This window comes from Hypanus sabinus, unplaced genomic scaffold (genome assembly GCF_030144855.1).
Source record: "Hypanus sabinus isolate sHypSab1 unplaced genomic scaffold, sHypSab1.hap1 scaffold_418, whole genome shotgun sequence".
NCBI classification, from domain to species: Eukaryota; Metazoa; Chordata; class Chondrichthyes; order Myliobatiformes; family Dasyatidae; genus Hypanus; species Hypanus sabinus.
In genome coordinates, this window is record NW_026781297.1 from 272,069 (window position 1) to 299,618 (window position 27,550).

At 57.2% G+C, this 27,550-nt stretch overlaps 1 protein-coding gene across 1 annotated transcript; it reads right to left on the reverse strand.

Moving 5' to 3' along the window:
• Positions 1 to 26,889, reverse strand: LOC132388821 (protein NLRC3-like). The gene is made up of 4 exons (XM_059961242.1): positions 25,518 to 26,889; positions 1,717 to 1,803; positions 1,394 to 1,561; positions 1 to 1,229 (listed from the first exon to the last, which is right to left on the reverse strand). Exons 1-4 carry the CDS (start codon positions 26,384 to 26,386, stop codon positions 1,142 to 1,144), a joined length of 1,212 nt encoding a protein of 403 aa, XP_059817225.1. The 5' UTR covers positions 26,387 to 26,889; the 3' UTR covers positions 1 to 1,141.
• Positions 26,890 to 27,550: the final 661 nt, after the last annotated feature.

Sequence of the window (27,550 nt, forward strand, 5' to 3'; positions counted from 1 at the left end):
TTCACGTCGATTTTAACTGCGGGGGTCAATTTGCCAGAAATGGGCTTTGGTGGAGATGAGATCCGGGGCTCCAAGACTCTGCTTGTCGAACCTCCCTCAGCCTGGAGCTGAGACGCTACTGTGTCAGTGTGAGGAGCTCCGACCCACTGTTGCAGTGCACAGGGTGTGGAGGGCAATAGAAACTTCAAATAAAACTCGAGTCCGACACAAGACAGGAAGATACATTGGTTTATTGATTTTTTATGAGAAATATCAATGAAACAATGTGTGAGCTGCTAACGTGCGGGAATAAATAATCTGCTGACAGTCACACACAATTAACTGACCAGCGACAAGGGGTGACCGGTTGAATAATAACCAGTCCCGTTTCTCACCGTCACTCTGCATCGGGGAACTGATTATAAAATTATAAAACTGATTATAAAATCACACTTCAGGGCCGTGTCCGGGATCGCTGCAGATCCAGGGTCACTGCCGAGGGATTTGTCCATTTAACATCATTATATCGGCCAGGCTGCCGAATGCACCGTCCTCAGCAAAGGGGGCAAAAGGATTCTCTCCCGGGACCATCCCCCCCCACCCCGGGACACCGGTGTCCCAGACTGAGCCCCGGACCCCGGGCTCTTCCTGTCCGGGTAATTCCCCGGGGAGTCACGTGGGGAGTCTCCAACACGCACTTCCGGCGGAAGCTGCCCCGCCGGACAACAGGCGGAAACACGTCACTGCGGGACCGCTGCGAGCGACGCACACAGCGCGAGGCCCGTGCCGGTTCCGTTAAAACCGTTGGGAATCAGCCCCGGCGCGCGGCCGTTAAAGGTAAGGGCGGGAGTTAAAGGGGAGGGCGGGGAGTCGGCCAAATGTCCCCATCCCGCGGGCGGGGATGTTCACACATTCAGATCCACCATCAGTCCGGGTCTGGGTTCCTGGTAAGATCAAGGTTAAAGGCTAAATGTCCTCAGATCCACCATCAGTCCGGGTCTGGGTTCCTGTAGAGATCTCAGTTCCTTCCCCCCGGTCTCACTGAACCGATTCACCACATTCAGATGTTCACAGATCCACCATCAGTCCGGGTCTGGGTTCCTGTAGAGATCTCAGTTCCTTCCTCCCGGTCTCACTGAACCGATTCACCACATTCAGATGTTCACAGATCCACCATCAGTCCGGGTCTGGGTTCCTGTAGAGATCTCAGTTCCTTCATCCCGGTCTCACTGAACCGATTCCACCACAGCCTGAAACAGATGGGAGAATAAAGATGGAATAAACAGATCACACAACAGTGTCAGTAACAGGGGACCGGGGTTAATGTTTCAACAACACTCACAGACAAATATCACCAGAAAACCCGCGGATCCGCTGACATTTTATCACATTGAACATTAACACAAACACTCACCGGATCCACTTCAGACTCGGGAGGGTCAGTATGAGGCGGCGGAGAGCGGGGACAGATCGGTCTGTCAGAGAGTTTGATCCCAGGTCCAGATCCGTCAGTGATGGGTTTGTACTGAGAGCGGAGACGAGATCCTCGACACCAGAATCTGTGAGACCGACATCCCACAGCCTGGAGATGAGAGAGAGTGAGGGTGAAGGACACAGAGAGACAGGAGACGGTACAAATCCCCAGTGTTTATCAGTAACACAATTACTGATCACATTAATGTTCAGTGTCAGACACCCAGTGACTGTAAACACAATCTCCCACAGTCTGGTACTTACCCCAGTCTCTGTATTTTACACTCCGGGTTCCTCAGAGCCGCAGACACCAGTTTCACTCCTGAATCCCCCAGTTTATTATTGTTCAGTCTAAACACAAACAGACAAATTGATGAACATTGTGATTAAAATCGTCCGTCTGAGGGCATTTCTCTCACCCGGATATTTCAGGAAACATTAAACCCTTCAGTAATTCACTGATCGTAGATCCCATCACTGTCAATGTCCCTCACTGCCCAGCTCCAATGAATTCACCGAATGTCAGTAATTTCGTCTGTCGGTGTGACCCTGTAAACTCCACATATTCTCTCTCATTCCCTAATGGATAGAAAAGTGTTCCTGACGTGAGACAGTCGGAAAGGGCAGGGGTGAAGGGGAGAAAGTCATACAGTGAGGAAGATTTGAGAATCGGGAAATGTCGATGGGAGATGGAGGAAGAGACATCACCTAAGGTAAAGGATGGAAAGACACAGAAGGAAGCGGATGTGGAAGAAAGATCCCAGTAGAGGAGGGGGATGAGGGAGAGAAATCCCACTGGAGGAAGGGGGATGGGGGAGGGGTGATCCCACAGGAGGAAGGGGGACGGGGAGAGATACCACAGGAGGAAGGGGGATGGGGGAAGGGAGATCCCACAGGAGGACGGGGGACTGGGGAGGTAGATCCCACAGGAGGAAGGGGGATGGGGGAGGGAGATCCCACACGAGGAAGGGGGACGGAGGAGGGAGATCCCACAGGAGGAAGGGGGACGGGGGATGGAGATCCCACAGGAGGAAGGGGGACGGGTAAGAGAGATCCCACAGGAGGAAGGGGGACGGGGGAGGGAGATACCACAGGAGGAAGGGGGACGGAGGAGGGAGATACCACAGGAGGAAGGGGGACGGGGAGGGAGATCCCACAGGATGAAGGGGGATGGGGGAGGGAGATCCCACAGGAGGAAGGGGGACGGGGGAGGGAGATCCCACAGGAGGAAGGGGGACGGGGGAGGGAGATACCACAGGAGGAACGGGGACGGGGGAGGGGAGATACCACATGGGGGAAGGGGGACGGGGGAGGGGAGATACCACAGGAGGAAGGGGGACGGGGGAGGGAGATACCACAGGAGGAAGGGGGATGAGGAAGAGAAATCCCACAGGAGGAAGGGGGATGGGGGAGAGAGATCCCACAGGAGGAAGGGGGACGGGGGAGGGGAGATACCACAGGAGGAAGGGGGACTGGGAAGAGAGATACCACAGGAGGAAGGGGGATGGGGGAGGGAGATCCCACAGGAGGAAGGGGGATGGGGGAGGGAGATACCACAGGAGGAAGGGAGATGGGTCAGAGAGATCCCACACGAGGAAGGGGGACGAGGAAGAGAGATCCCACAGGAGGAAGGGGGACTGGGAAGAGAGATACCACAGGAGGAAGGGGGACGCGGGAGGGGTGATCCCACAGGAGGAAGGGGAACGGGGGAGGGAGATACCACAGGAGGAATGGGGACGGGGGAGGGAGATACCACAGGAGGAAGGGGGACGGGGGAGGGAGATACCACAGGAGGAAGGGGGACGGGGGAGGGAGATACCACAGGAGGAAGGGGGACGGGGGAGGGAGATACCACAGGAGGAAGGGGGACGGGGGAGGGACATACCAGAGGAGGAAGGGGGATGGGGAAGGGAGATACCACCGGAGGAAGGGGGACGGGGGAGGGGGATCCCACAGGGGGGAAGGTGGAAGGGGGACGGTGAGCCCGCAGGTGGGAAGGGGGAGAGAGATCCCACAGGAGGAAGGGGGATGGGGGAGGGAGATACCACAGGAGGAAGGGGGATGGGGGAGAGAGATACCACAGGAGGAAGGGGGACGGGGGAGGGAGATACCACAGGAGGAAGTGGGATGGGGGAGGGAGATCCCACAGGAGGAAGGGGGACGGGGGAGGGAGATACCACAGGAGGAAGGGGGCGGGGGAGCGGGATCCCACAGGGGGGAAGGGGGACGAGGGAGAGGGATCCCACAGGAGGAAGGGGGACGAGGGTGAGGGATCCCACAGGAGGAAGGGGGATATGGGAGGGAGATACCACAGGAGGAAGGGGGACGGGGGAGAGAGATACCACAGGAGGAAGGGGGACGGGGGAGGGGGATCCCACAGGAGGAAGGGGGACGGGGGAGAGAGATACCACAGGAGGAAGGGGGACGGGGGAGGGGGATCCCACAGGAGGAAGGGGGACGCGGGAGGGGTGATCCCACAGGAGGAAGGGGGACGGGGGAGAGAGATCCCACAGGAGGAAGGGGGACGGGGGAGAGAGATCCCACAGGAGGAAGGGGGACCGGGGAGGGGAGATACCACAGGAGGAAGGGGGACGGGGGAGGGGGATCCCACAGGAGGAAGGGGGACGGGGGAGGGAGATCCCACAGGAGGAAGGGGGACGGGGGAGGGAGATCCCACAGGAGGAAGGGGGACGGGGGAGGCGGATCCCACAGAAGGAAGGGGGATGGGGGAGGGAGATACCACAGGAAGAAGGGGGATGGGGGAGGGAGATACCACAGGAGGAAGGGGGACGGGTAAGAGAGATCCCACAGGAGGAAGGGGGACGGGGGAGGGAGATACCACAGGAGGAAGGGGGACGGGTAAGAGATATCCCACAGGAGGAAGGGGGACGGGGGAGGGAGATCCCACAGGAGGAAGGGGGATGGGGGAGGGAGATCCCACAGGAGGAAGGGGGACGGGGGAGGGGGATCCCACAGGAGGAAGGGGGACGGGTAAGAGAGATCCCACAGGAGGAAGGGGGACGGGGGAGGGAGATACCACAGGAGGAAGGGGGACGGGGGAGGGAGATACCACGGGAGGAAGGGGGACGGGGGAGGGAGATCCCACAGGAGGAAGGGGGATGGGGCAGAGAGATCCCACAGGAGGAAGGGGGACGGGGGAGAGAGATCCCATACAAGGAAGTGGGACGGGGGAGGGAGATCCCACAGGAGGAAGTGGGACGGGGGAGGGAGATCCCACAGGAGGAAGGGGGACGGGAGAGGGGAGATCCCACAGGAGGAAGGGGGACGGGGGAGGGAGATCCCACAGGAGGAAGGGGGACGGGGGAGGGAGATCCCACAGGAGGAAGGGGGACGGGAGAGGGGAGATCCCACAGGAGGAAGGGGGACGGGGGAGGGAGATCCCACAGGAGGAAGGGGGACGGGGGAGGGAGATCCCACAGGAGGAAGGGGGACGGGGGAGGGAGATCCCACAGGAGGAAGGGGGACGGGGGAGGGAGATCCCACAGGAGGAAGGGGGACGGGGGAGAGAGATCCCACAGGAGGATGGGGGACGGGGGAGGGGGATCCCACAGGAGGAAGGGGGATGGGGGAGGGAGATACCACAGGAGGAAGGGGGACGGGGGAGGGAGATCCCACAGGAGGAAGGGGGATGGGGGAGGGAGATCCCACAGGAGGAAGGGGGAGGGAGATCCCACAGGAGGAAGGGGGATGGGGGAGGGAGATCCCACAGGAGGAAGGGGGATGGGGGAGGGAGATCCCAAAGGAGGAAGGGGGACGGGGGAGAGAGATCCCACAGGAGGATGGGGGACGGGGGAGGTGGATCCCACAGGAGGAAGGGGGATGGGGGAGGGAGATACCACAGGAGGAAGGGGGACGGGGGAGGGAGATCCCACAGGAGGAAGGGGGATGGGGGAGGGAGATCCCACAGGAGGAAGGTGGACGGGGGAGGGGAGATACCACAGGGGAAGGGGGACGGGGGAGGGAGATACCACAGGGGGAAGGGGGACGGGGAGGGAGATACCACAGGGGGAAGGGGGACGGGGGAGGGAGATCCCACACGAGGAAGGGGGATGGGGGAGGGAGATACCACATGGGGAAGGGGGACGGGGGAGGGAGATCCCACACGAGGAAGGGGGATGGGGGGAGGGAGATCCCACAGGAGGAAGAGGGATGGGGGAGGGGAGATAGCACAGGAGGAAGGGGGACGGGGGAGGGAGATCCCACAGGAGGAAGGGGGTCGGGGGAGGGAGATCCCACAGGAGGAAGGGGGACGGGGGAGGGGGATCCCACAGGAGGAAGGGGGACGGGTAAGAGAGATCCTACAGGAGGAAGGGGGTCGGGGGAGGGAGATCACACAGGAGGAAGGGAGATGGGGGAGGGGAGGTACCACAGGAGGAAGGGGGACGGGGGGAGGGGAGGTACCACAGGAGGAAGGGGGACGGGGGAGGGGAGATACCACAGGAGGAAGGGGGACGGGGGAGGGAGATCCCACAGGAGGAAGGGGGGACGGGGGAGGGAGATCCCACAGGAGGAATGGGGACGGGGGAGGGGAGATACCACAGGAGGAAGGGGGATGGGGGAGGGGGATCCCACAGAAGGAAAGGGGGACGGGGGAGGGAGATACCACAGGAGGAAGGGGGATGGGGGAGGGAGATCCCACAGGAGGGAAGGGGGTCGGGGGAGGGGGATACCACAGGAGGAAGGGGGACGGGGGAGAGGAGATCCCACAGGAGGAAGGGGGACGGGGGAGAGGGATCCAACAGGAGGAAGGGGGAAGGGGGAGGGAGATCCCACAGGAGGAAGGGGGTCGGGGGAGGGGGATACCACAGGAGGAAGGGGGACGGGGGAGAGGAGATCCCACAGGAGGAAGGGGGACGGGGGAGAGGGATCCAACAGGAGGAAGGGGGACGGGGGAGGGAGATCCCACAGGAGGAAGGGGGACGGGGGGAGGGAGATCCCACAGGAGGAAGGGGGACGGGGGAGAGGGATCCAACAGGAGGAAGGGGGACGGGGGAGGGAGATCCAACAGGAGGAAGGGGGACGGGGGAGGGAGATCCCACAGGAGGAAGGGGGATGAGGGAGAGAGATCCCACAGGAGGAAGGGGGATGGGGGAGGGGGATCCCACAGGAGGAAGGGGGATGGGGGAGGGAGATACCACAGGAGGAAGGGGGACGGGGGAGGGAGATCCCAGAGGAGGAAGGGGGGATGGGGGAGATCCCACAGGGGGGAAGGGGGACGGGGGAGGGGAGATACCACAGGAGGAAGGGGGACGGGGGACAGAGATCCAACAGGAGGAAGGGGGACGGGGGAGAGAGATCCCACAGGAGGAATGGGGACGGTGGAGGGAGATACCACAGGAGAAAGGGGGATGAGGGAGGGAGATCCCACAGGAGTAAGGGGTACAGGGAAGAGAGATCCCACAGGAGGAAGGGGGACGGAGGAGGGGTATCCCACAGGAGGAAGGGGGACGGGGAGGGGTATCCCACAGGAGGAAGCGGGGACAGGTAAGAGAGACCCCACAGGAGGAAGGGGGACGGGGGAGAGGGATACCACAGGAGAAAGCGGGATAGGGGAGGGAGATCCCACAGGAGGAAGGGGGACGGGGCAGAGAGATTCCACTGGAGGAAGGGGGACGGGGGAGGGAGATACCACAGGAGGAAGGGGGACGGGGGAGGGAGATACTACAGGAGGAAGGGGGGACTGGGGAGGGGAGATCCCACAGGAGGAAGGGGGATGGGGGAGGGAGATCCCACAGGAGGAAGGGGGATGTGGGAGGGAGATACCACATGAGGAAGGGGGACGGGGAAGGAGATCCCACAGGAGGAAGGGGGATGGGGGAGGGAGATACCACAGGAGGAAGGGGGACGGGGCAGAGAGATACCACAGGAGGAAGGGCGATGGGGGAGGGAGATCCCACAGGAAGGGGGACGGGGGAGGGAGATCCCACAAGAGAAAGGGGGATGGGGGAGGGAGATACCACAGGAGGAAGGGGACGGGGGAGGGAGATACCACAGGAGGAAGGCGGACGGGGGGGAGGGGAGATCCCACAGGGGGGATGGGGGAGGGAGATACCACAGGAGGAAGGGGGAGGGGATCCCACAGGAGGAAGGGGGACGGGGGAGGGAGATCCCACAGGAGGAAGGGGGACGGGGGAGGGGGATCCACAGGAGAAGGGGGACTGGGGAGGGAGATCCCACAGGAGGAAGGGGACGGGGGAGGGGAGATACCACAGGAGGAAGGGGGACGGGGGAGGGAGATACCACAGGAGGAAGGGGGACTGGGGAGGGAGATCCCACAGGAGGAAGGGGGACGGGGGAGGGAGATCCCACAGGAGGAAGGGGGACGGGGGAGGGATATCCCACAGGAGGAAGGGGGATGGGGGAGGGAGATTCCACAGGAGGAAGGGGGACGGGGGAGGGGAGATACCACAGGAGGAAGGGGGACGGGGCAGAGAGATCCCACAGGAGGAAGGGGGATGGGGGAGGGAGATTCCACAGGAGGAAGGGGGATGGGGGAGGGAGATCCCACAGGAGGAAGGGGGATGGGGGAGGGAGATACCACAGGAGGAATGGGGACGGGGCAGAGAGATCCCACAGGAGGAAGGGGGACGGGGGAGGGAGATACCACAGGAGGAAGGGGGACGGGGCAGGGAGATACCACAGGAGGAAGGGGGACGGGGGAGGGAGATCCACAGGGGGGAAGGGGGACTGGGCAGAGAGATCCCACAGGAGGATGGGTGATGGGGAAGAGAGATCCCACGGTAGGAAGGGGGATGTGGCAGAGAGATATAACAGGAGAAAGGGGTCAGGGGAGGCAGATCCCACAGGAGGAAGGGGGACGGGGGAGAGGGATCCCACAGGGGGTAAGGTGGACGGGGGACGGAGAGCACGCAGGTGGGAAGGGGGAGAGAGATCCCACAGGAGGAAGTGGGACGAGGGAGAGAGATCCCACAGGAGGAAGGGGGACGGGGGAGGGAGATCCCACAGTAGGAAGGGGGACACGGGAATCAGATCCCACACGGTGAAGGGGGACGGTGGAGAGGGATCCCACAGGGGGGAAGTGGGAGGCGGGAGGGAGAACCGACATGGGGGAAGGGGGACGGGGGAGGCAAGATCCCACAAGGGGAATGGGGACGGTGGAGAGGGATTCCACAAGGGTGAAGAGGGACACGGGAGGGAGATCCCACAGGAGGGAAGGAGGACGGGGCAGAGTGATCCCACAGGAGGAAGGGGGACGGGGCAGAGAGATCCCACAGGGGGGAAGAGGGACGGGGGTGTGGTATCCCACAGGAGGAAGCGAGGCGGGGGAGGGGGATCCCACGGGGGGGGGGGGAGGGGCGCGGGAGGTGGATCCCACATGAGGAAGGGAGAGGAGGGTGGGAGATCACACAGGAGGAAGGGGGACGGGGTAGGGAGATCCCCCGGGAGGGAAGGGGGACCGGGGAGGGAGAGCCCGCCAGTGGGAAGTGGGAGGGAGCCCACGGGAGGGAAGGGGAACGGGGAAGAGAGATCCCACGGTAGGAAGGGGGATGTGGCAGAGTGATCCCTTAGGTGGGGGAATGGGAAGAGAGATCCCACAGGAGGAAGGGGGATGGGGAAGAGAGATACTGCAGAAGGAAGGGGGATGTGGGAGAGAGATCCCACAGGAGGAAGGAGGATGGGGAAGAGAGATACTACAGAAGGAAGGGGGATGGGGGAGAGAGATCCCACAGGAGGAAGGGGGATGGGGCAGAGAGATCCCACAGGAGGAAGGGGGATGGGGGAGAGAGATCCCACAGGAGGAAGGGGGATGGGGGAGAGGGATCCCACAGGAGGAAGGGGGACGTGGGAGCAAGCTCCCACAGGATGAAGGGGGACACGGGGGTCAGATCCCACACTGGGATGGGGGACGGTGGAGAGGGATTCCACACGGGTGCAGGGGGACACGGGAGTTAGATCCCACAGGGGGGATGGGGGACGGGATCCCAAAATGGGGATGGGGCAAGGGGAGGGGAATTCCAAAGGGGGGAAGGTGGACTGGGGAGGGGGATCCCACACGGGGGAAGGGTGACGGTGCAGAGAGATCCCACAGGAGGTTGGGGGACGGGGACGAGAGATCCCACAGGGGCAAGGAGGACGGGGGAGAGGGAGCCACAGGGGGGAAGGTGGACGGGGGACGGAGAGCCCGCAGGTGGGAAGGGGGAGAGAGATCCCAAAGGAGGAAGGGGGACGAGGGAGAGGGATCCCACAGGGGGGAAGGGGGACGGGGGAGGAATATCTCACAGTTGGAAGGGGGACGGGGGAGGGAGATCCCACAGGAGTAAGGGGGACGTCGGAGGGCATTCCCACAGGAGGAAGAGGGACACGGGAGTCAGATCCCACACTGGGATGGGGGACGGTGGAGAGGGATCCCACAGGGGGGAAGGGGGAGGCGGGAGGGAGATCCCACAGGAGGAAGGGGGATGGGGGAGGAAGATCTCACAGTCGGAAGGGGGAAGGGGGATGGAGATCCCACAGGAGGAAGGGGGACGGGGGATGGAGATCCCACAGGAGGAAGGGGGATGTGGGAGGGCGATCCCACAGGAGGAAGGGGGACGGGGCAGAGAGATCCCACGGGAGGAAGGGGGACGGGGGAGGGAGATCCCACAGGAGGAAGGGGGACACGGGAATCAGATCCCACATGGGGATGGGGATGGGGGAGAGTGATCCCACAGGGGGGAAGGGGGAGTCGGGAGGGAGAACCCACAGGGAGGAAGAGGGATGGGGGAGCAGGATCGCACAGGGGGTAGGGGGACGGTGGAGAGGGATTCCACAGGGGTGAAGGGGGACACGGGAGCGAGATCCCACGGGGGGGAAGGGGGAGGTGGGGGGGAGAACACAGAGGGGGGAAGTGGGACGGGGGAGCAAAATCCCACAGGGGGAAGGGGGACTGTAGAGATAGATTCCACAGGGGTGATTGGGGACGGGGATCACAAAATGGGAAAGGGGAAAAGGGGAGGGTTATCCCACGGGGGGAAGGTGGACGGGGGAGGGGGATCCACAGGGGGGAAGGGGGACTGGGCAGAGAGATCCCACAGGAGGATGGGTGATGGGGAAGAGAGATCCCACGGTAGGAAGGGGGATGTGGCAGAGAGATATAACAGGAGAAAGGGGTCAGGGGAGGCAGATCCCACAGGAGGAAGGGGGACGGGGGAGAGGGATTCCACAAGGGTGAAGAGGGACACGGGAGGGAGATCCCACAGGAGGGAAGGAGGACGGGGCAGAGTGATCCCACAGGAGGAAGGGGGACGGGGCAGAGAGATCCCACAGGAAGATGGGGACGAGGAAGAGAGATCCCACAGGAGGAAGGGGGATGTGGCAGTGAGATCCCACAGGAGAGAAGGGGGAGGCCGGAGGGAGATCCCACAGGAGGAAGGGGGATGGGGGAGGAAGATCTCACAGTCGGAAGGGGGACGGGGGATGGAGATCCCACAGGAGGAAGGGGGACGTGGGAGGGCGATTCCACAGGAGGAAGGGGGACACTGGAGTCAGATCCCACACGGGGATGGGGATGGGGGAGAGTGATCCCACAGGGGGAAGGGGGACGGGGGAGAGGGAACCCACAGCGGGTAAGGTGGACGGGGGACGGAGAGCACGCAGGTGGGAAGGGGGAGAGAGATCCCACTGGAGGAAAGGGGACGAGGGAGAGTGATCCCACAGGGGTGAAGTTGATCGGGGGTGGGAGATCCCACAGGTGGACGGGGGACGGGGCAGAGAGATCCCACAGGAGGAAGGGGGACGTGGGAGGGAGATCCCACATGAGGAAGTGGGACACGGGGGTCAGATCCCACAGGGGGATGGGCGGCGGTGGGGAGGGATCCCACAGGGGCGAAGGGGGAGGCGGGAGGGAGAACCCACAGGAGGGAAGGTGGACAGGGGAGCAGGATCCCACAGGGGGAAGCGGGACGGTGGAGAGGGATTCCACAGGGGTGAAGGGGGACACGGAAGGGAGATCCCACAGGGGGCAAGGGGGACGGGGATCCCAAAATTGGGAAGGGGAAGGAGGAGGGGGATCCCACAAGGGGGAATGGGTACGGGGCAGAGAGATCCCACTGGAAGAAGGGGGACGGGGAAGAGAGATCCCAGAAGGGAGATGGGGCAGAGAGATCCCACAGGAGGATTTGGGACGGGGATGAGAGATCCCACGGTAGGAATGGGGAATGTGGCAGAGAGATCCCACAGGAGAGAAGGGGGACTTTGGTAGGGAGATCCCACAGGAGGGAAGGGGGAATGTGGGTGCGAGATCCCACAGGAGGGATAGGGTACCGGGGAGGGAGATCCCCCAGGTGGGAAGAGGGACGGCCGAGATCCCACAGTTGGGAAGGGGGACGGGTTAGGAAGATCCCACAGGAGGGACGGGTGACCGGGGAGAGAGAGCCCATAGGAGGGAAGGGGTACGGGGGTGTGAGATCCCACCGGAGGGAATGGATACGGGGGAGGGTGAGCCCCCAGGAGGGAAGTGGCACGAGGGAGAGAGATCCCACAGGGGGGAAGAGGGACGGGGGTGTGGTATCCCACAGGAGGAAGCGAGGCGGCGGAGGGGGATCCCACGGGGGGGGGAGGGGCGCGGGAGGTGGATCCCACATGAGGAAGGGAGAGGAGGGTGGGAGATCACACAGGAGGAAGGGGGACGGGGGAGGGAGATCCCCCGGGAGGGAAGGGGGACCGGGGAGGGAGAGCCCGCCAGTGGGTAGTGGGAGGGAGCCCACGGGAGGGAAGGGGAACGGGGAAGAGAGATCCCACGGTAGGAAGGGGGATGTGGCAGAGTGATCCCTTAGGTGGGGGAATGGGAAGAGAGATCCCACAGGAGGAAGGGGGATGTGGGAGAGAGATCCCACAGGAGGAAGGAGGATGGGGAAGAGAGATACTACAGAAGGAAGGGGGGAGAGATCCCACAGGAGGAAGGGGGATGGGGCAGAGAGATCCCACAGGAGGAAGGGGGATGGGGGAGAGAGAGGTCCCACAGGCGGAAGGGGTATGTGGGAGAGAGATCCCACAGGTGGAAAGGGAATGGGGGAGAGAGATCCCACAGGAGGAAGGGGGATGGGGGAGAGGGATCCCACAGGAGGAAGGGGGACGTGGGAGCAAGATCCCACATGATGAAGGGGGACACGGGGGTCAGATCCCACACTGGGATGGGGGACGGTGGAGAGGGATTCCACACGGGTGAAGGGGGACACGGGAGTTAGATCCCACAGGGGGGATGGGGGACGGGATCCCAAAATGGGGATGGGGCAAGGGGAGGGGGATTCCAAAGGGGGGAAGGTGGACTGGGGAGGGGGATCCCACACGGGGGAAGGGTGACGGGGCAGAGAGATCCCACAGGAGGTTGGGGGACGGGGACGAGAGATCCCACAGGGGCAAGGAGGACGGGGGAGAGGGAGCCACAGGGGGGAAGGTGGACGGGGGACGGAGAGCCCACAGGTGGGAAGGGGGAGAGAGATCCCACAGGAGGAAGGGGGACGAGGGAGAGGGATCCCACAGGGGGGAAGGGGGACGGGGGAGGAATATCTCACAGTTGGAAGGGGGACGGGGGAGGGAGATCCCACAGGAGTAAGGGGGACGTCGGACGGCATTCCCACAGGAGGAAGAGGGACACGGGAGTCAGATCCCACACTGGGATGGGGGACGGTGGAGAGGGATCCCACAGGGGGGAAGGGGGAGGCGGGAGGGAGATCCCACAGGAGGAAGGGGGATGGGGGAGGAAGATCTCACAGTCGGAAGGGGGAAGGGGGATGGAGATCCCACAGGAGGAAGGGGGACGGGGGATGGAGATCCCACAGGAGGAAGGGGGACGTGGGAGTTCGATCCCACAGGAGGAAGGGGGACGGGGGAGGGGGATCCCACAGGAGGAAGGGGGACGGGGCAGAGAGATCCCACGGGAGGAAGGGGGACGGGGGAGGGAGATCCCACAGGAGGAAGGGGGACACGGGAATCAGATCCCACATGGGGATGGGGATGGGGGAGAGTGATCCCACAAGGGGGAAGGGGGAGTCGGGAGGGAGAACCCACAGGGAGGAAGAGGGATGGGGGAGCAGGATCGCACAGGGGGTAGGGGGACGGTGGAGAGGGATTCCACAGGGGTGAAGGGGGACACGGGAGCGAGATCCCACGGGGGGGAAGGGGGAGGTGGGGGGGAGAACACAGAGGGGGGAAGTGGGACGGGGGAGCAAAATCCCACAGGGGGAAGGGGGACAGTAGAGATGGATTCCACAGGGGTGATTGGGGACGGGGATCACAAAATGGGAAAGGGGAAAAGGGGAGGGTTATCCCACGGGGGAAGGTGGACGGGGGAGGGGGATCCACAGGGGGGAAGGGGGACTGGGCAGAGAGATCCCACAGGAGGATGGGTGATGGGGAAGAGAGATCCCACGGTAGGAAGGGGGATGTGGCAGAGAGATATAACAGGAGAAAGGGGTCAGGGGAGGCAGATCCCACAGGAGGAAGGGGGATGGGGGAGAGGGATCCCACAGGGGGTAAGGTGGACGGGGGACGGAGAGCACGCAGGTGGGAAGGGGGAGAGAGATCCCACAGGAGGAAGTGGGACGAGGGAGAGAGATCCCACAGGAGGAAGGGGGACGGGGGAGGGAGATCCCACAGTAGGAAGGGGGACACGGGAATCAGATCCCACACGGTGAAGGGGGACGGTGGAGAGGGATCCCACAGGGGGGAAGTGGGAGGCGGGAGGGAGAACCGACATGGGGGAAGGGGGACGGGGGAGGCAAGATCCCACAAGGGGAATGGGGACGGTGGAGAGGGATTCCACAAGGGTGAAGAGGGACACGGGAGGGAGATCCCACAGGAGGGAAGGAGGACGGGGCAGAGTGATCCCACAGGAGGAAGGGGGACGGGGCAGAGAGATCCCACAGGAAGATGGGGACGAGGAAGAGAGATCCCACAGGAGGAAGGGGGATGTGGCAGTGAGATCCCACAGGAGAGAAGGGGGAGGCCGGAGGGAGATCTCACAGGAGGAAGGGGGATGGGGGAGGAAGATCTCACAGTCGGAAGGGGGACGGGGGATGGAGATCCCACAGGAGGAAGGGGGACGTGGGAGGGCGATTCCACAGGAGGAAGGGGGACACTGGAGTCAGATCCCACACGGGGATGGGGATGGGGGAGAGTGATCCCACAGGGGGAAGGGGGACGGGGGAGAGGGAACCCACAGCGGGTAAGGTGGACGGGGGACGGAGAGCACGCAGGTGGGAAGGGGGAGAGAGATCCCACTGGAGGAAAGGGGACGAGGGAGAGTGATCCCACAGGGGTGAAGTTGATCGGGGGTGGGAGATCCCACAGGTGGACGGGGGACGGGGCAGAGAGATCCCACAGGTGGAAGGGGGACCTGGGAGGGAGATCCCACATGAGGAAGTGGGACACGGGGGTCAGATCCCACAGGGGGATGGGCGGCGGTGGGGAGGGATCCCACAGGGGCGAAGGGGGAGGCGGGAGGGAGAACCCACAGGAGGGAAGGTGGACAGGGGAGCAGGATCCCACAGGGGGAAGCGGGACGGTGGAGAGGGATTCCACAGGGGTGAAGGGGGACACGGAAGGGAGATCCCACAGGGGGCAAGGGGGACGGGGATCCCAAAATTGGGAAGGGGAAGGAGGAGGGGGATCCCACAAGGGGGAATGGGTACGGGGCAGAGAGATCCCACTGGAAGAAGGGGGACGGGGAAGAGAGATCCCAGAAGGGAGATGGGGCAGAGAGATCCCACAGGAGGATTTGGGACGGGGATGAGAGATCCCACGGTAGGAATGGGGAATGTGGCAGAGAGATCCCACAGGAGAGAAGGGGGACTTTGGTAGGGAGATCCCACAGGAGGGAAGGGGGAATGTGGGTGCGAGATCCCACAGGAGGGAAAGGGTACCGGGGAGGGAGATCCCCCAGGTGGGAAGAGGGACGGCCGAGATCCCACAGTTGGGAAGGGGGACGGGTTAGGAAGATCTCACAGGAGGGACGGGTGACCGGGGAGAGAGAGCCCATAGGAGGGAAGGGGTACGGGGGAGTGAGATCCCACCGGAGGGAATGGATACGGGGGAGGGTGAGCCCCCAGGAGGGAAGTGGCACGAGGGAGAGAGATCCCACAGGGGGGAAGAGGGACGGGGGTGTGGTATCCCACAGGAGGAAGCGAGGCGGGGGAGGGGGATCCCACGGGGGGGGGGAGGGGCGCGGGAGGTGGATCCCACATGAGGAAGGGAGAGGAGGGTGGGAGATCACACAGGAGGAAGGGGGACGGGGGAGGGAGATCCCCCGGGAGGGAGGGGGGACCGGGGAGGGAGAGCCCGCCAGTGGGAAGTGGGAGGGAGCCCACGGGAGGGAAGGGGAACGGGGAAGAGAGATCCCACGGTAGGAAGGGGGATGTGGCAGAGTGATCCCTTAGGTGGGGGAATGGGAAGAGAGATCCCACAGGAGGAAGGGGGATGGGGAAGAGAGATACTGCAGAAGGAAGGGGGATGTGGGAGAGAGATCCCACAGGAGGAAGGAGGATGGGGAAGAGAGATACTACAGAAGGAAGGGGGATGGGGGAGAGAGATCCCACAGGAGGAAGGGGGATGGGGCAGAGAGATCCCACAGGAGGAAGGGGGATGGGGGAGAGAGAGGTCCCACAGGCGGAAGGGGTATGTGGGAGAGAGATCCCACAGGTGGAAAGGGAATGGGGGAGAGAGATCCCACAGGAGGAAGGGGGATGGGGGAGAGAGATCCCACAGGAGGATGGGGATGGGAAGGGAGATCCCACAGGAGGAAGGGGGATGGGGGAGAGAGATCCCACAGGAGGAAGGGGGATGGGGCAGAGAGATCCCACAGGAGGAAGGGGGATAGGGGAGAGAGTTCCCACAGGCGGAAGGGGGATGGGGGAGAGAGATCCCACAGGAGGAAGGGGATGGGAAGAGAGATCCCACAGGAGGAAGGGGGATGGGGGAGAGAGATCCCACAGGAGGAAGGGGATGGGAAGAGAGATCCCACAGGAGGAAGGGGGATGGGGGAGAGAGATCCCACAGGAGGAAGGGGGATGGGGGAGAGAGTTCCCACAGGCGGAAGGGGGATGGGGGAGAGAGATCCCACAGGCGGAAGGGGGATGGGGGAGAGAGATCCCACAGGAGGAAGGGGGATGGGGGAGAGAGATCCCACAGGAGGAAGGAGCATGGGGAAGTGAGATCCGACAGGAAGAGGGGGCAAAGGAGCTGAGGACTCACAGGAGGAAGGGGATAGGAAAGAGAGATCCCTCGGAAGGAAGGGGGATCGGGAAGAGAGATCCCACTAGAGGAAGGGGGATTGGGAACAGAGGTCCTACAGCAGGAAGCAGGATGCAGAAGAGAGATACCTCAGGATACCTCAGGAAAAGACAGATCCCAAAGGAGGAAGGGGGATGTGGAAGAGAGATCCCACAAAAGGAAGGGGGATTGGGGAGGGAGATCCCACAGGAGGAAGGGGGATGGGGCAGAGAGATCCCACAGGAGGAAGGGGGATGGGGGAGAGAGAGGTCCCACAGGCGGAAGGGGTATGTGGGAGAGAGATCCCAGAGGAGGAAGGGGGATGCTGAGGAGAGATCCAACAGCAGAAAGGGGGAGTGGAAACAGAGAGCCCAGAGAATGAATGGGGGATGGGAACGTGAGATCCCACAGGTGGTTTGCTACCCGTCCCACGTGATGGTGAGGCTAGAAATAATGCAGCTAAATACGTGGCTGAGGGGATGGTACATGATGGAGGGGTTCATGTTTCTGGACAATTGGGCTTTTTCCAGTGGAGGTGAGACCAGTTCGAATTGGGCAGTTTGCACCTGAACTGGAGGGGAACTAACATCCTTATTGGTAGGCTAGCAAGTTCTGCTCTGGGGGTTTTAAACAAGGTTGCAGGGGGATGGGGCAGAGATTTAGAGCAGATAGTGATGTGGAGGAGGATAATGGTCATGCGAGGACTGCCTGTTTCGATGGTTGGTACGTGATAGAAATGTTCTCAGGTGCATCTATTTCAATGCAAGGATTATTGTGTGTAAGGCAGATGAGTTTAGGGCGTGGATTGACACATGATGATCTCGACATTATTGCTATTAGTAAGACTTGGTTTGCAGGAGGGGCAGGACTGGCAGCTTCATGTTCCGAGGTTATGTTGTTTCAGACGTGATAGAGGGGGAGGGATGAAAGGGGGAGGAGTGGCATTACTAGTCAGGGGAATCTCACAGCTGTGTGCAGACGGGACAGCCCGGAGGGCTCGTCTACAGAGGCCGTATGGGTGGAGCTGAGGAACGGGAAAGCTGTGACCACAGTAATAGGTATTATTATATACGGCCCAATCGGAGGAGCAAGTCTGTTGAGAGTTAGCACACCAATGTAAGAAACAGAAATTTGTAATCGTAGGGGATTTTAACTTCCCACATATTGACCTGGACTCCCACTCTGTGAAAGGGTTAGATGGCGTGGAGTTTGTCAAATGTGTTCAGGAAAGTTTTCTAAATCAATACATTGAGGTACCAACAAGAGAGGGTGCAGTACCTGATCGATTAGGGAATCAGACAGGTCAGGTGACAGAAGTATGTGTCAGCGAACATTTTGGGTCCAGTGACCATAATGTCATTAGTTTCAAGATAATTATGGATAAGGATAGGACTGGTCCACCAGTTAAGGTTCTGAATTGGAGAAGGGCCAATTTGGTGGAAATGAGAGAGGATCTGGGAAGAGTGGATTGGGATAAGTTGTTTTCTGGCAGTGATGTATTCAGTAAGTGGAGTTACTGAACTGCGCTTGCATCCTGAGTTTGCATGTTCCTGCCAGGATTAAAGGCAAAGTTAACAGGGATAGGGAACCTTGTTTTTCAAGGGATATTGGCGATCTGGTTAAGTGCGTGTTTAGCAGGTACAGGCAACAAGGAACAAATGAGATACTTGAAGAGTATAGAGAATGTAAGGGAATACTAAAGAAGGAAATCAGGAAGGCAAAAAGAAGACATGAGTTTGTGTTGGCAGATAATGTGAAGGTAAACCCGAAGGGTTTCTACAAGTATATTAAGAGTAAAAGGATAGTAAAGGACAAAATTGGTCCCCTAGAAGATCAGAGTGGTTGTCTATGTGTGGAGCATCACGAGATGGGGAAGATCTTAAACAGTTTTTTGCGTCAGTGTCTACTTAGAAAACTGGCATAGTGGATATGGAATTAAAGGAAACAAACAGTAGTGTCATGGAACGCGGCCAGTGAGTGAGTGGGCCAGTGAAGGAGTGGAAATATGAGGCTTTGACTTGAGTGATTCTGGCAGTTTTGGCAATTGGACTGTGCAAATCAAGACAACCAAGATTTGAATAGCTCAGACTCAGCAGAAAGCAGCTGATTGACCAAGCAGTTTGAAAAGCTCGAACAAATAAATAGAGGGGTAGCTCAAGCTGAGCGGCCCGTGGAAAGCGGCCAGTGAGTGAGTGGAGATTTGAGGCTTTGACAGGTCTTTACAATGCCTGCTGAGACGGTGATGTGCCTCTCCTGTGAGATGAGGTAGTCTTGGGGGAACTCCCCTCTTCTGCAGAGTCACATCTGCCAGAAGTGCTTGCGGCTGGGCGATCTGGAAGACCGTGTGAGGAATCTGGAGCAGCAGCTGGATGACCTTCGACTCATGAGGGAGAATGAGGCTGCCATAGATGAGAGCTACAGGGAGGTAGTCACACCTAGGCTGCAGGAAGCAGGTCGTTGGGTGACAGTCGGAGGGGGGAAAGCGAAGGAGAGTAGACAGGTAGTGCAGAGCACCCCTGTAGCCATTCCCCTGAATAATAAGTTTACCGTCCTGGATGCTGTTGGTGAGGACGACCGACCAGGTGTGAGCCACGGTGGCAGGGCCTGTGGCACTGAGTCTGACCCTGTGGTGTAGAAGGGTGGGACGGAGTGGAGGAGAGCTGTCGTCATTGGAGACTCTATAGTCAGGGGAGCAGAGAGGAGATTTTGTGGACGTGAGAAGGAAACCCGCGTGGTTTGTTGCCTCCCGGGTACCAGGGTCCGGGTTGTCTCTGACAGGGTGCATGACATCCTGGTACGAGAGGGAAAGCAGCCAGAAGTCGTGATACATATTGGTACCAACGACATAGGCAGGAAGAGGGATGAGGTCCTGAAGTGTGAGTTTCGGGAACTAGGCAGAAGGCCGAAGAAGAGGACCTCAAGGGTGGTGTTCTCAGGATTGTTGCCAGTACTACGTGATAGTGATGGTAAGAATTGGAGGAGATGGCAGTTGAATGCGTGGCTGAGGAGTTGCTGCAGGGGACGGGGTTTTAGATTTTTGGACAACTGGGATCTCTTCTGGGGAAGGTGGGACCTGTTGCACCTGAACTCTAGGGGGAGCAATATCCTTGCTGGTAGGTTTGCTAGCATGGTTCGGGAGGGTTTAAACTAATTTGCAAGGGGGATGGGACCCAGAGCGATAGAGCAGTGAAAAAAGTGCATGGAGTAAAGCCAGATCTGACACAGAGAGAGGTTTTGAGGAAAGGGCAGCAGAATAAAGGGTATAAATGCAGTAAGGTTGAAGGGCTAAAGTGCATGTACTTCAATGCAAGAAGAATCAGGAACAAAGGTGATGAACTGAGAGCTTGGATACTTATATGGAATTATGATGTAGTGGCCATTACGGAGACTTGGCGGCACCAGGACAGGAATGGATTCTCAATATTCCTGGATTTCAGTGCTTTCAAAGGGATAGAGAGGGGGGAAAAGGGCAGGACGGGTGTCATTACTGGTCAGGAATACTATTACAGCTACAGAAAGGGTGGGTAATATAGCAGGATCCTCTTTTGAGTCAGTATGGGTGGAAGTCAGGTACAGGAAGCAAGCAGTTACTCTACCAGGGTACTCTACAGGCCCCCAGGTTGCAGCAGAGATACCGAGGAGCAGATTGGGAGGCAGATTTTGGAAAGGTGCAAAAATAACAGGGTTGTTATCATGGGTGACTTTTACTTCCCTAATATTGATTGGCACTTGATTAGTTCCAAGGGTTTAGATGGGGCAGAGTTTGTTAAGTGTGTCCTAGATGGATTCCTGTCTCAGTATGTTGACAAGCCGACGAGGGGGAATGCCATACCAGATCTAGTATTAGGTAACGAACCGGGTCAGGTCAGAGATCTGTCAGTGGGTGAGCATCTGGGGGACAGTGACCACCGCTCCCTGGCCTTTAGCATTATCATGAAAAAGGATAGAATCAGAGAGGACAGGACAATTTTTAATTGGGGAAGGGCAAATTATGAGGCTATAAGACTAGAACTTGCGGGTGTGAATTGGGATGATGGTTTTGCAGGGAAATGTACTCTGAACATGTGGTCGATGTTTAAGGATCTCTTGCAGGATGTTAGGGATTAATTTGTCCAGCTGAGGAAGATAACGAATGGTAGGGTGAAGAAACCATGGGTTACAAGTGAAGTGGAAAATCTAGTCAGGTGGAAGAAGGCAGCGTACACGAGGTTTAGGATGCAAGGATCAGATGGGTCTATTGAGGAATATAGGGTAGCAAGAAAGGAGTTTAAGAAGGGGCTGTTAAGAGCAAGAAGGGGGCATGAGAAGGCCTTGGCGAGTAGGGTAAAGGAAAACCCCGAGGCATTCTTCAATTATGTGAGGAACAATAGGATGACAGGAATGATGGTAGGACCGATTAGAGATAAAAGTGGGAAGATGTGCCTGGAGGCTGTGGAAGTGAGTGAGGTTCTCAATGAATACTTCGCTTCGGTATTCACCAATGAAAGGGAACTTGATGACGGTGAGGACAATATGAGTGAGGTTGATGTTCTGGAGCATGTTGATATTAAAGGAGAGGAGGTGTTGGAGTTGTTAAAATACATTAGGACGGATAAGTCCCCGGGGCCTGCTGGAATATTCCCCAGGCTGCTCCATGAGGCAAGGGAAGAGATTGCTGTACCTCTGGCTAGGATCTTTATGTTCTCGTTGTCCAGGGGAATGGTACGGGAGGATTGGAGGGAGGCGAATGCTGTCCCCTTGTTCAAAAAAGGTAGTATGGATAGTCCAGGTAATTATAGATCAGTGAGCCTTACATCTGTGGTGGGAAAGCTGTTGAAAAGGATTCTTAGAGATAGGATCTATGGGCATTCAGAGAATCATGGTCTGATCAGGGACAGTCAGCATGGCTTTGTGAAGGGCAGATCGTGCCTAACAAGCCTGATAGAGTTTTTTGAGGAGGTGACCAGGCTTATAGATGAGGGTAGTGCAGTGGATGTGATCTATAAGGATTTTAGTAAGCATTTGACAAGGTTCCACACGGTAGGCTTATTCAGAAAGTCAGAAGGCATGTGATCCAAGGAAGTTTGGCCAGGTTGATTCAGAATTGGCTTGCCTGCAGAAGGCAGATGGTCATGGTGGAGGTAGAACAATCAGATTGGAGGGTTGTGGCTAGTGGAGTCCCGCAAGGATCTGTTCTGGGACCTCTTCTTTTTGTGATTTTTATTAACGACATGGATGTGGGGGTAGAAGGGTGGGTTGGCAAGTTTGCAGACAACACAAAGGTTGGTGGTGTTGTAGACAGTGTAGACGATTGTCGAAGATTGCAGAGAGACATTGATAGGATGCAGAAGTGGGCTGAGAAGTGGCAGATGGAGTTCAACCCAGAGAAGTGTGAGGTGGTACACTTCTGAAGGACAAACTCCAAGGCAAAGTACAAAGTAAATGGCAGGATAGTTGGTAGAGTGGAGGAGCAGAGAGATCAGGGGATACATGTCCACAGATCCCTGAAAGTTGCCTCACAGGTAGATCGGGTAGTTAAAAAAGTTTATGGGGTGTTAGCTTTCATAAGTCAAGGGATAGAGTTTTAGAGACGTGATGTAATGATGCAGCTCTATAAAACTCCAGTTAGGCCACACTTGGAGTACTGTGTCCAGTTCTGGTCACCTCGCTATAGGAAGGATGTGGAAGCATTGGAAAGGGTACTGAGGACATTTATCAGGATGCTGCCTGGTTTAGAGAGTATGGATTATGATCAGAGATTAAGGGAGCCAGGGTTTACTCTTTGTAGAGAAGGAGGATGAGAGGAGACATGATTGAGGTGTGCAAGATATTAAGAGGAATAGACAGAGTGGACAGCCAGCGCTTCTTCTCCAGGGCACCACTGCTCAGTACAAGAGCACATGGCTTTAGGGTAAGGGGAGGGAAGTTCAAAGAGGATATTAGAGGAAGGTTTTTCACTCAGAGAGTGGTTGGGAGTGAAATGCACTGCCTGAGTCAGTGGTGGAGGCAGATACACTAGTGAAGATTAAGAGACAACTAGACAGGCATACGGAGGAATTTAAGGAGGGGGGGTTATATGGCAGGCAGGTTTTGAGGGTCGGCACAACATTGTGGGCCGAAGGGCCTGTAATGTGCTGTACTATTCTATGTTTTATGGAACATATAGAGATTAAAGAGGAGGAGGTGCGTACTGCCTTACAGCAAATAAAGGTAAATAAATCCCCCAGGCCTGACATGATATTTTCTCGGACCTTGAGACAGACTAGTGTAGAAATTGCAGGGGTCCTGGCAGAAATAATTAAAATGTCCTTCGCCACAAGAGCGGTGCCGGAGGATAGGAGGGTAGCTCATGTCGTTCCGTTGTTTGAAAAAGTCTCCAAAAGTGCACCAGGTAAGTACAGGCCAGTGAGCCTAACATCGGTGTTAGGTAAATTATTGGAAGGTGTTCTGAGAGATCGGATTTACAAGGAGTTGGATAACCAAGGGCTGATTAAGGATAGTCAGCATGGCTTTGTTCATGGCAGATCGTGTTTAATGAATCCTGTAGTGTTTTTCGAGGAGGTTACCAAGAATGCACATGAAGGAATGGCTGTGGATGTTGTCTACATGAACTTTAATAAGGCTTTTGACAAGATCCCACATGGGAGGTTAGTTCAGAAGGTTCAGACAGTAGGTATCCATGGAAAGGTTGTAGATTGGATTCCAAATTGGCTGTGTGGGAGAAGACAGAGAGTGGTAGTGGATGATTGCTTCTCAGACTGGAGGCCTGTGACTAGTGGTGTGTCTCAGGGATCTGTGCTGGGACCATTGTTGTTTGTTGTCTATATCAATGATCTAGATGATAGTGTGATAAATTGGATCAGCCAGTTTGCTGATGACACTAAGATTGGAGGCGTTGCGGACAGCGAGGAAGGCTTTCAAAGCTTGCAGAGGGATCTGGACCAACTGGCAACATGGGCCAGAAAATGGCAGATGGAAATGAATGCAGACAAGTGTGAGGTGTTCCATTTTGTAAGGACAAATCAAGGTAGGACATAGACAGTAAAGGGTAGGGCACTGAGGAATGCGCAGGAAGAAAGGGATCTGGGAGTTCAGATACATAATTCCCTGAAAGTGGCGTCACTGGGAGACAGGGTTGTAAAGAATGCTTTTGGCATCCGGGTATTCATAAATCAAAGTTGAGTATAGGAGTTGGAAAGTTATGGTGAGGTTGTACAAGACATTGGTGAAGCCAAATTTGGAGTATTGTGTGCAATTCTGGTCACTGAACTATAGGACCGATATCGGTAAGACTGAAAGTGTGCAGAAAACATCTGCGAGGATGCTGCCGGCTCTTCAGGAGTTGAGTTAGAAGGAAGGATTGAACAGGTTAAGACTTTATTCCTTCGAGCGCAGAAGAATGAGGGGAGATTTGATAGAAGTCTACACAATTACGAGGGGAATAGACAGGGTAGATGCGAATGGGCTCTTTCCACACAGATTAGGAGAGATAAATTACAAAAGGACTTTGCTTCAGGGTGAAAGGGGAAAGGTTTAGGGGGAAAGTCCTCACTCAGAGAGTTGGGAGAATGCGGAACGAGCTGCCATCTGATGTGGAAAATGGGGACACACTGTTAGGTTTTAAGAATAAATCTGATAGATGCATGGATGGGAGAGGTCTGGAGGGCGATGGACTGGGTGCAGGTCAATGGGACTAGCGGAATAAAGTTATGGCACAGAGCAGAAGGGCCGAATGGCTTGTTTTCTATGCTGTTGTGTTCTATGATTTTACGATTCTATGAAGGAATATGGGGAGGTCAGTTGCCACAGGAAGAAGGGGGATGGGAAGAGAGATCCCACAGGAGGAAGGGGGATGGGGGAGAGGGATCCCACAGGAGGAAGGGGGATGGAGAAGTGAGATCCCACAAGCGGAAGGCGGATGTGGAAGTGAGATCCCACAGGAGGAAGGGGGATGGGGTAGAGAGATCCGACAGGAGGTAAGGGGATGGGGAAGATAGATCCCACAGGAGGAAAGCGGAATGAGAAGGGATACCACTGGAGGGAAGGGAATGGGGAAGAGAGAACCTTCAGGAGGAAGGGGGATGGGGAAGAGAGATCTGACAGGAGGAAGGGGGATGTGGAAGATAGATCCCACAGGATGAAATGGGAATGGGAAGGGGATGGGGAAGAGAGAACCTAGAGGTGGAAAGGGGATGGGGAAGAGAGAACCCATAGGAGGATGGGGGATGGGGAAAAGAGATCTGAGAGGAGGAAGGGGGATGAGGCAGAGATATCCCACAGGAGGAAGGGGGATTGGAAGAGAGATCCGAAAGGAGGAAGGGGAATTTTTGTACGCGTGTGTTGGGTCTGAACAGAGACCCAGAGGAGATGCGGCCTCGCTCTCTGTGTATCTGGTAGTGAGCAAAGTCACAAACAGGAAAGGGCAGGGGAGGGCAATCTCACAATGGTATTTCTTTCCTTCTCACTGGGACAGTCTGCAGACGGCCTCTTGTCCCTCACCGGGAAGGGGGTGTGAATCTTTGACCCACCTCCTGCAGTCAGTGTTGGTCTGGGTGTCAGTAACAGTGAGAAGGAACATTGTCAATGGACGTGTCACAGGCTGCAGGAAACACGGCCATTCCTGTGATTTACTACCATTAAACCAATGGTCGTTGTTCACTGATCTGATGAAGTCTCCAACATCCCTTCACAAGGAACCACAGAACCCTCCTGTCCTTGGGGAATTGCTGACCGATCCCCTGGGCATTTGTCACAATTCTTCACAATCTGATTTATCACAGTTTAACCCAAATCTCTTTACATTGAAATGACACAATAGAACAGTTTCACAGTTCCGAGTGAGAGATAAATCAAGTTACCTCAACTCCTGGCACTTGTGCAGCCCGGGTCCCAGCCGCTGGATTCCCTCACACTCAATGCGGCAGTTCCCCAGGTCGAGGTGTTTTATTGTATCACAGAGTCCGATGGCATGAGACAGGACCGCACAGTCAATCGGGGTCAATGTCATTCCACTGAATGAAAGTGTTTCCACAGATCCCAGTGTTTCCTGAGCCAGTCCACGATTCTGAGACTCAAACAGGTAGTGCAATGTGTTCAGGAGGCTCCTTTTACCAGCTGTTATCCCTGTGTTTCCAATCTGACGTTTAACCTCCTCCTTCACCCAGTCAATCACCCGGCAGGTTGTTTCATGAGGAAATGGACCCAGAAACTCCACCAGGCCCCGAGCTGTCATTGGAGAGGAGAGACCAGCAACAAAACGGAGAAATATCTCAAATCGCCCATCTGTCGTGTTGTGGGCTTCAGTGAGGAATTTCAGGATATCCCCGGGATGTGGATTCAGGAATTGTGCGACTGCAGCTACAAACTCTTGGATGGTGAGGTGTGGGAATGTGTACACCACGCTCTGGGCAGAATCCTCTCTCTCCAAAAGCTCCATCAGGAACCCGGACAGGAACTGGGAAGGCTGAAGATTGTACTTGATCAAATCTCCATCTGTAAACACAATCTTCTTCCCGGACACTCCTCTGAAGGCCATCTGACCAACCCTGAGTAACACATCACGGGGTCTCTCAATCTCACGGCCGTGGTTTTTCAGGATGTTGTAAATATAGTAGGAGTACAGTTGGGTGATGGTCTTGGGAACTCGCTGTGGGTCCCTGACTCTTTGTGTGAAGAAGGGGCCTAGTGCCAGAGCGAGGATCCAGCAGTAGGAGGGGTTGTAGCTCATGGTGTACAGGATCTCGTTCTCCTTCACATAATTGAAAACAGCTTCGGCCACCGTCTGATCTTCAAAATGTCTGATGAAATATTCCTTCCGTTCCTCACCAACAAATCCCAGGATTTCAGCCCGGACACTGATATTCGCCTTTTCCAATAAATGTAATGCAGTGGGGCGAGTGGTCACCAGAACTGAACACCCTGGGAGCAGCTTGCCCTGGATTAAACTGTACACAATGTCCGACACTTCACACCACCACTCGGGATCTGGGCACTGGTGCTTTGGTTCTGTATCTCTCCGACTGTCCGCAAAATCGATTTTGTGTTTGAATTCATCTAAACCATCGAATATAAACAGCAATCCCTCTGGGTTCTTCAAGACTTCTCTCAGGATATTCCCAAAGTAAGGATACTGATCCAGAATCAGTTCCTTCAGGTTTATTCGACAGTCAATACTGTTTAAATCTCGGAATTTGAAACTGAAGACAAACTGGAACTGTTGGTATATTTTCCCCATGGTCCAGTCATAAACAATCTTTTGTACCATCGTTGTTTTCCCGATCCCCGGGACTCCGGCCACTGCTGCTGAACTCCCAGACTTGGATTTACTCCGGGAAAAGCTGCTCTGGAATAACTGATCAGTCCGGATTTTTTCCAGCTGTCTGCGGAGTTGTTTCTCTCTATAATCCTCATGGTGTCTGCCTCTTGCCAGCAGCTCATGTTCCACCAGTGTCCGATCTCGAACAGTAGAAATGACCGTGAGCTCAGCGTAACGATCAGCCAGCTGGAAAACCTTCACCTTCTCTGTCATCAGGATCGTGTTCACTCTCAGTGTTTCAGTTCGTGTCCGCAGAGTCTCCTTGTGTTTCTGTTGAACATCTTCCATGGGAACAGAGAACATATTCAAAACGTTAAATGGCTCATCTGACAAAGAACTTTATAACGGTATTTCAGCATTCAGTGTTTGAGATTACATGAATCAATTCAATGCTTCCATAGATATTAGGACAGAAAGTAAAATTCTGTTCGCAGACACGGAATTGACAGCAATGGATGTCCCTGAAAATGTCCAATCCTCATGTTCTGGTTCTAGTTATTTGTGAAGGTGAACATTCCCCTGATTGCACTTTCTGAGGATGCTTAAACAAGCATCACTCCCCACTAACATCTTAAC